At 65.9% G+C, this 8,768-nt stretch overlaps 1 protein-coding gene across 1 annotated transcript; it reads left to right on the forward strand.

The window, feature by feature from the left end:
• Nucleotides 1-586: 586 nt before the first annotated feature.
• On the forward strand, nt 587-7,727 carry C14H3orf18 (chromosome 14 C3orf18 homolog). The gene is made up of 5 exons (XM_059664647.1): nt 587-828; nt 2,322-2,677; nt 5,243-5,268; nt 5,875-6,004; nt 7,310-7,727. Exons 2-5 carry the CDS (start codon nt 2,444-2,446, stop codon nt 7,388-7,390), a joined length of 471 nt encoding a protein of 156 aa, XP_059520630.1. The 5' UTR covers nt 587-828; nt 2,322-2,443; the 3' UTR covers nt 7,391-7,727.
• Nucleotides 7,728-8,768: the final 1,041 nt, after the last annotated feature.

Below are 8,768 nucleotides of genomic sequence, written 5' to 3' on the forward strand. Positions count from 1 at the left end.
GGCTCGTGCCCGGGTTGCGGGCTGGATCCCCAGTGTGGGGCGTGCAGGAGGCAGCTGATCCATGATTCTATCTCATCACTGATGTTTCCAACTGTCTCTCCCTCTCCCTTCAAATCAATAAAAATAACTATAAGAAAAGAAGGTATCTGAAGGCCCCTCCCTGAGCTGAGCTGATCGCGCCCTCGATGGAGGCTATTGTGAGGGGTACATGTGGGCCGGCTGGGGCCGGGTGCCCAGCACTTCCACTCCGATCATCACACCGCCCCTCTCCCCAAGCGCAGCGCCCGCCTGCGTGTGGAGCGCGGGTCTGTCCTGGCGGAGGTGGAGCCGGGCTGGCCCAGGGCCCAAGCTCCCACCCAAGAAGGGCCTGGTCACCCACGGTGCCCGCGGGACTCCTGCTGAGGCCACGGGAGTGAGGGGTGGTGTCCGAGAACTACCACCTGGTTCCCGCTGGGGGCGGAGCCTTATCGAGCGACAGGCTAGCCGACCAATAGAGGACGGGATCTGGGCCTGGCAGCCAATCGGAGCTCTGTGGGCGGTGCCGGCGGGGGAGGGAGGAGGCGCTGGAGCATCACGGATCCGCGAGGCTGCTCGCTGGACCCCGCCCCCCGCGGAGGGTCCTGCCCTGCCCTCCCGGCCCGGCTGGCGGAGCGGGCGCTCGCGGCTGCGGGCGGTGCGGCGCCGAATCAGCCCGGGCGCGGAGCGGGCAGGGAGGGCGGACCCGCCGCCCTTCACCCCAGGCCCGGGGGTTCCCCCGCCCGGACCTGCCTGTGGCCACCGCCCCTAGCATCTCCGAAAGGCTGAGCTGCGCGTCCTGGAGAGGATTAGGTAAGCGCGGAGGCCGCCGCTTCAGCAGGAACCGAGGGATCACGGATGGCGGAGGCGGGATGGTCACTGGGTCAGGGAGGATTGAGGACCGCGGTGGAGAGCGGAATGCGGCTCTCGGAGGTCGCGACCCCTTTCATCCCGGCTTCTCGTGCCCTTTAGTCCCCAACAGTGGTGAGCAGGGCGTTTTCTCTCCTTTGGACACAGGAGTAAATGAGCCCCAGAGTCAGGGTTATGGGTCTGGCCCAAGGTCACTCCTGGGGTCAATGGCAGAGCCAGGAAAGGACCTGGGGCTCCTGACCCCCCCAGCCTCGATGGAGGGAGAGTGCAGGGCGTGAGAGGAGCGAGCCTCTCCCATTCCATGTCCGTCTGCCAGCCGTGCCCCTTCCTAAAGGACCAACCAGCACGGGTGTGTGCAAACCTCACACACACCCATCGCCTGCCCGGGGGAGGCACCCAGTAGAGCCAGGAGCAAGCACGGGGGTCTGTGTGCAGCTGTGTGCTGTGCACCCCTCTTCTCCCCAGCCTGGCTGGGACCCCTTCCCACCCTGCCTTACCCAGGGCCCCCTGGCCTGGCACCTCGCCCACCCTCTGGTCCCAAGGGAGGAGGGAAGGGGAGGAGAAGGCACCTCGGAGCGAAAGCTCCATCCGTGCTCAGAAGGCGCGCTCCCTTGCCTTTCTCCTTGTCCCTGGCAGCCACGAGCTCCACTACAGGGGGTCAGTGACCCCAAGAGCCTGCCAGAGGGCGTGACTGTAGCTTCTTTCCCTCCTGCCTCCTGGCCTCCCTGTACCTGTCCCCACCCCCACTCCACACACAGCCTGGGCCACACCGTGAGCTGGGTCCGGGGGCTTCTGTGACTTCCCTGTTGGCCTGAGGGCGACGGTCTGGCATTGACTGGGTGCGTACCACGGACAGGGAAGTGCTGAGCTCCGTCCTCTCCAGGGACTGGTTCATTCTGGCATTTCCATGACCCTCTGGCCCTGGGAGGGAGGGGGAAGGGAAGGAGAAGGCACATCATAGGTTCAGAAACAGACACAGGTGGTGACTTGCCTAGGCTGTTCCGGTCAAGTGGCTGAGCTGGAATTCAAAGCCAGGCCTGTCTGGCCCTTGGGCAAGTGTTTCCTCCAGAAAAGGAAAAAAACTGCAGTGTTTCTTTCTTAAAGCAGGGGATGAGGGAGGGAGGGGGCGGGAGAGAGAAGGGAGGGGGAGAGGGGGTATTATGCACGGGAGACGCTTTCTCTTCAAACCTCCCGCTACCTTCCATGCTTCAGAGTGCGCGCCCATGGCCATCTCCCCCACAAAGAGGGGCAAGGCTTTGTCGCCACGTCCTCAAGCCCGTGGGAGCTGCCACTATGTAAAGCACGTGTCCCGATGTCCCCTGAACACGGCCCTGTCCTCCAACCTGCATTTCCCTGGTGCCGTCAGAACGTAGGGGGCTTCCTCTCACCACCGAGTCCCATCCTCAGCCTCATGTTTTTTACTTTTTCCTTTCCAGCATCCAGGGAAGCAGGGAGGCCCCTTATGCCAGGAGGTGGCCGCCTGCACGCATAGCCAGGCCACAGGCTGGGACACTCCTGATGTCAGAAGGGAGTGGCCACAGGCAGTCTCGGCGTCAGCATGAATTCCAGGCTCCTGTCGGCCAGAGACTGGCTCAGCACCCGCCCGCCCACCTCTGAGCCTAACCTGGAGCCCGCCACGGACGGGCCCGCCTCCGAGCCCACCACCCTCGGCCCAGAAGCCACCAGCTTTAACGACACCAGGGTGCCTGGCGTGGGCAGCGGCGCAGCCGGCGTGGGCACGATGCTCCTGTCCTTTGGGGTCATCACGGTGATCGGCCTGGCCGTGGCCATGGTGAGAGCCGGGCGGCTGGGCTGTCCCGTGACCTTCCGTTGGAGGAGGGGTCAGGTTCGGATCGTAGAGAATCTGATCGAAGACAGTTGTCTGTTCACGATCACGCAGTCCTCCCCTCCCCCGGGCACCTGTCCACTGGGGCTCAGGAACCAGAGAGGCCGCCTCCAAGCGGAAGAACCGGAGAAGGTCTGAGAAACGCATGGTGCTTTGAGCTGGCCACGAAGGCCACCCAGGAGGGGGAGGGTGTTTTCCGGGAGGAGGTTCCTGGTGGGCAGAGTTCGGAGGCGGCAGGTTCTGTGAGCAGCGCGCAGCCCAGGCGGCCGATGCGGGTGGGGGTACAGGAGTCTCGGAGTCTGGGCGGAGGCTCTGCGAACGCAGGCCCGGGGCGTGTTCGTTCATTCATCCACTGGCACCTGCCCGGGATCAGCCGTCAGCACCCCACGGAGCAGGGAGACAGGGCCCTGCCCTGGTTCTTACAGGGAGTGGAAGACATAAAACGGAGGCACCAGGGAAGCGCACAGGGACTGGGCTGGGGGGGGGGGGGGAGGTGGGGAGCGCCTTTCCAGGCTGGGTGGTCAGGACAACCGAGGAGGCCACCTCAGAGCTGCGGCCTCGGGGCGGAGCCTGGCCCACAGCGCGGGAAAGGCAGAGGGGCAGACATGAGGATGGAGGCTGTTGAGGGGGGGCGGGCGGGGGGCGCTGCAGGGTCCCCGCTGGTGCACAGGGTGCTGCCAGCGCTGGCATCTGCACCTGGAGGTCTGAGCTTTTTTTTTTTTTTCTTTAACCCTCACCCAAGGACATTTTTCCACTGATTTTTAGAGAGAGTGGAAGAGAGGGGGAGAGACAGAGAGCAACATCGACGTGAGAGAAAGACATCGATTGGTTGCCTCCTGCACGCGCCCCAACCAGGGCCCGGGCTGGGGAGGAGCCTGCAACGAGGTACCTGCCCTTGACTGGAATCGAACCCAGGACCCTTCGGTCTGCAGGCCGATGCTCTATCCCCTGAGCCACACCAGCTAGGGCGAAGGTCTGAGCTTTTCCTCTGAGATGATATAGGGACACTCAGAGCGTCCTGAGGGATCACTGGAGATTGTGCAGGCAGAGGCCAGGCAGGGTGGGTCCCCTGCGGTCCCCCAGCGGCCTGGCAGCGGTGGCTCCTGCCCGCGCCCCTCGCAGGCTCCGGTGGCCTCAGCTCAGGACGTTGCTCTGACACACAGGCTGCGGATGGTCCGTCCGTGGCCAAGTTGCCATATGGCCCCACGGGCCCCGGATCACAGCCAGGGAGTGAGTGCCGGCCAGCAAGAGGGCCGGACGCGACACCCGGAGTGAGGTGGGCTGAGCAGTGTCTCGGGGCGGGCGGGGCAGAGCTCCAGCGCTTCCCCTTGGCACCCACATGGGGTTAAACAGCCGGACACACCCCAGCTTCAGGGGCCAAGCAGGACCTAGAACAAGGGGGGGGCAAACTTTTTGACTCGAGGGCCACAATGGGTTCTTAAACTGGACCGGAGGGCCGGAACAAAAGCATGGATGGAGTAATTTGTGTGAACTAATATAAATTCAAAGTAAACATCATTACATAAAAGGGTACAGTTTTTTTTTTTTTTAGTTTTATTCATTTCAAACAGGCCGGATCCGGCCCGCGGGCCGTAGTTTGCCCACGGCTGACCTAGAACCTGCCCTTGTAATTTTCCACGGAAGATTGTTATCCCAGGACCTTGGGAGAGGTCCCTCGCCCTGGGTCCTGGAGGAACATCACAGGGCCAGGGGGGCAGCCTTCTTGCCAAAGCCGAGGGGTAGGGGGGTTAAGGGCAGAGGCATGGCGGGCAGGACACAGCTCCTGGGCACCAGGAGACAGGCCCATAGATGCTCCCCGAGCACTGCTTCCTCTCCCTCATGCCAGCCTCAGCCCTGCCATGCTGGGTGCAAGGAGGAACGGGTCAGAGCCAGGCTGTGTCCCACTGGAGGGCTTCCTGGAGGAGGGGACTGCTGCTGGACAGTGAGGTTTGTTTTTTTTAACATGTTTTTATTGAATTCAGAGAGGAAGGAAGAGAGAGAGAAACATCAGTGATGAGAGAGAGTCATTGGTTGGCTGCCTCCTGCACGCCCCGAGCCGGCAACCTGGGCATGTGCCCTGACCAGGAATCGAACCGTGACCTCCTGGTTCATAGGTCGATGCTCAACCACTGAGCCACGCCAACTGGGCCTGTCCCCTGTCCTCTTCGCTCACTGGGCCTGGAAGAATGGGAGGAGGGGTGTGCTGAGCTGATGCCCTCCCCCTTCAGCCCTGAGGAGTCCCAGGCAGGCGCCGAGTGCCTGGAGCCGCGGGCAGTGCGGGCAGCGGTGGGCCTACCAGCCGCCTGGGAAGACCAGTCGAGCCCACCTTTGCCCGCACTGCTCCTCCAGGGCATGTCGGCCTCTCACGCACCTCAAAGGGAGACACACGTGCAGGAGGCGTGTGTCCTGGGGTGGGGTCCTGAGGACTTGGGCACCCACGGTCTCCATTCGCCAGCCTCGGCATGGCCCCTGCCCCGAGGCCGCTGCTAATCAGGGCCCCTTCTCTTGCAGGTCCTGTACATCAGGAAGAAGAAGAGGTAACTCCTCCCAGCACTCCGCTCAGGGCATGTGGGTGGGAAAGGGGAGCCCTCACCAGGAGAGCCCCCCCACCCTCCCACCCCGCCATCAGCGCCTCGCCGGCCTCCCTGGTCAGGGAGTCAGGGCAAGGGTAGAGGGAGGTCACTTTCTCTGCAGGAAGGTTGAGTCCACTCCCTGGGATCTCACACCGGCCAGGCAGGTGTGACCCTGGGATGGGGGCGGGGGGAGGGAGAGAACGGGGGAGGCGGGGATTACCTCCAGCCAACTGCCCAGCCACCCGTGCCAGGCCGTGCAGGCTGCTCTGAGCTAACTGCCACGGACCCCTCCCCCACCCGCCGCCCAGCTGCTGTGGGTGGCACAGGCCAGGCCTAGGCAGTCCCCCGGGACCCACGGGTGATGCTCTGACACGGTGCCTCCCAGGCTGGCGCAGAGCCGGCTTTCATTTCGTCGCAGGGAAATGGCGGGCTCCTAGCGTGGCTGTGAGCTGTGGCTCAGCTGGTCAGCCGGCAGGGCCTGCGGGGGGGGGGGGGGGGGGGGCGGGGAGGGCCTGCCGTGTCCCAAGCCGCCTCTCCCCCTCCCCCCACCCGCCTCCCCCCGCCCCCCAGGCTGGAGAAGCTACGCCACCAGCTCATGCCCATGTACAACTTCGACCCCACGGAGGAGCAAGACGAGCTGGAGCAGGAGCTGCTGGAGCACGGCCGGGACGCCGCCTCCGCGCAGGCCCCGCAGGGCAAGGTGGGCACTGCCCGGCTCCCCACAGCCCGCGCCCGTCCATGACCCCCCTCCCCCGCCCCCACCTCCCTCTTCCTTCCTCCTGCACCTTCCAGCACCTGCCAGGAGGTTGCGGACAGCTGTTTGCGGGGGGGGGGGGGGGGGGGGTCAGGTTTGTTGAGAAATCGGCAGAATTGCTCCTTGGCCCACACCCCTCCGCGCGAGGCCACGCCGGGGCAGCCCGGGGAGCCCCCTGGCCGCTGGGAGCCCGGTCTGCTCCTCTGCGAATGTGAATCTCCGCTCCTTGCCCCTGTGCCCGGGGCGGCTGGCAGAGCAGGAGGGGCCTGGGGCAGATGCTGGGGACGGGCCTGGCCCCTCTGCTCCCGGAGAGCCGCGGTCCTGAGTGGGGGCGGTTGGGTCCCCGGGGGCAGCGCAGCTCTGAGTAGACGGATGGGTCCCTGGTCACGGACAGACCCAGGCCGGTGGGCCTCGCCTCCTGCGTCCACAGGGCGGGGCCTGTGTGGTCTTCCTGCCGGAGTCATGGGCTGCCCGGCCGCTTGCCGTCAGGCCCCAAACCCCAAGGGCCACAGCAGCAGGAGGAGGCCTGGTCCCCCCATGGAGGCCCTTTGCATCCCTCCTCCCTGACCCACAGGCTGCGGGGAGGGGTCTGGCCCTACCGGAGGCAGAATTAGGGGACTGGACCCAGGCAAAGCCCGGCTGGGGGTCCAGAGGTGCCCTGGTTTGGCCCCCAGTCCCGGTCACCGCGCTCAGGACACGTTGCCCTGGGGATCGCCAAGAAATGGGGCTGAGATCGCAGTCGCCGGCCCATGGGACTCCTGAGCCGTGACAGCTGCTTTCTTTTTTCTTTTTCTTTTCTTTTTTTAAAATATTTTTACTGATTTCAGAGAGGAAGGGAGAGAGAGGAAGAAGCATCAACGGTCGGCTGCCTCCTCCACGCCCCCCACTGGGGATCCAGCCCACAGCCTGGGCATGTGCCCTGACCCGGAATCGAGCCGTGACCTCCTGGTTCCTAGGTCGACGCTCAGGCAGAGCCAGCTGCTCTCTGTGCAGCTGCCACCGGGCCTGTGCCAGGCTGGGCTGTGAGGTGAGCCCTGCTCCCCGGGAGCCGTGGCGCCTGCCTCATTAACCAGCCCTGGCCCGGTGCGTGCTGCCCGGCCACTGGGCATGGCATCGGGAGGGGCCCTCTGCGCAGGCCCGGTTTCTAGGCTGAGCTGGCAGGGAGGTCTGAGCTGGCAGCGGGGAGTGGGGCGCCGGGCCAGAGAGCGCGTGGCCTTGGCCAGGCCCCTGATGCCCTGACTCTCCCTGCAGACCACCCTCCCGGCCCAGGGCCCAGTGCAGAGGCCCAGCCGGCTGGTCCTCACCGACGTAGCCAACGCCATCCACGCGTGAGCGACCCGGGGACGGGCCTGGACCCGCTGCCACCGGCCTCGGCACCCACAGAGCTGCCTGCGCTCGGACCTGCCTGCCAGGGCCCAGCCGCGCGGCCCCACCTGCTGACTCCAGGCTGGGCACCTGGCCTCCGCCGTCCCCTGATGTGAGGCCCAGCACCCTGTCAGGGAGGCCGAGAGCCACTGCCGGCTCCTGTGTTTTGCCCAGACCCCTCGCACCCGGTCTGCTGCTCTCCGTGGAGGAAGTGGGGAGACGGGGAGAGGAGGGGAGAAGGGAGGGGAGAGGTGACCGCCCCGGTGTGGGGACAGTGTGGTGGCACCCCCAGACCCAGGGACGGAGCTGACACTGCCCCTCGGGCGAGGGGCCAGGAGGGCCGCTCCCACCCCTCCCAGCAGCCGCCTAACAGGACAAGGCTGAAGGGGAGGGGAGGTGGGGGCGGGGGTGGAAGTGGGGGGCATAGGCGGTGCCCAGACCTGCTGGAAGGCCTCGTGCAGGGGCAGGAATGTGCCCCTCCCTCCAGGGGCAGGAGGCAGACCCGCTGTTTGGCTCCACCCTCAGGCTGCCCAGCCCCCAGGGTGTGGGGAGCACAGGGCGCGCCACCTCTGCCCTCCACGCTCAGGGATGAAGGAAGGGGGGAACAGGGCGAGGGTCAGTGGCCCCCATCTCTTCACTGGGTGCTGCAGGCGGCCCTGCCTGTGGTGTGCGGGGCCTGGGCTGGGCATCTGTTGGTCCGAGAGCCACGGTCATGGCTGCGGCCAATGGGGGGTTCTGACTGCCTGAAGGGGGTGGGGTCATACTCCTCCCCACCCATGGTCCACCTCAGGGATTCTCCCAGGCAGGCCAGACTCCAGGAGCCGGGCATGCAGCGGCCTGGGCACCCACAGCAGCCGCCCCGTGCCCGCCTCGCCCTCTGCCCGCCTCGCCCCCACGTCATTGTCCTCCGCTGGTTGGAGGGACCGGGGGCGGCGTACAGATCTGTCGGGCAAACTGCACGTGTCAGGATGTGGGGGCCTGGGGGGCCTGTGGGGACAATTCGGGAAGGAGCCCCCCAGACGCTATAAATAGGGTGTCACTTGCGCTCGAGGCTGAAATTGGCCTCATCTTCCCGCGAGAGCATTAAAGACGCTGCAGGACGTTTCCTCAGGGAGTGAGCCTGTGACTCGGGGTGACCCCGGGAAGGGGGGCTGGGGGTGGGGTAGACGCGTGGACCCCGGCTACGGGGCTCCAGGGGGTTTTCCTCCGTCTGGCCCTGCGCCGGGGTTGCCCAGGGCCTCATGCGTCCGCTGTGGACGGTGCCACGCCGCCAGCGCCAGAGGAGGGCGGCGTCCCGGGGCCAGGGCGGGGGTGGGCCCCAGGACACCAAGGGAGCAAGATCACA

This window comes from Myotis daubentonii, chromosome 14 (genome assembly GCF_963259705.1).
Source record: "Myotis daubentonii chromosome 14, mMyoDau2.1, whole genome shotgun sequence".
Lineage (NCBI taxonomy): Eukaryota > Metazoa > Chordata > Mammalia > Chiroptera > Vespertilionidae > Myotis > Myotis daubentonii.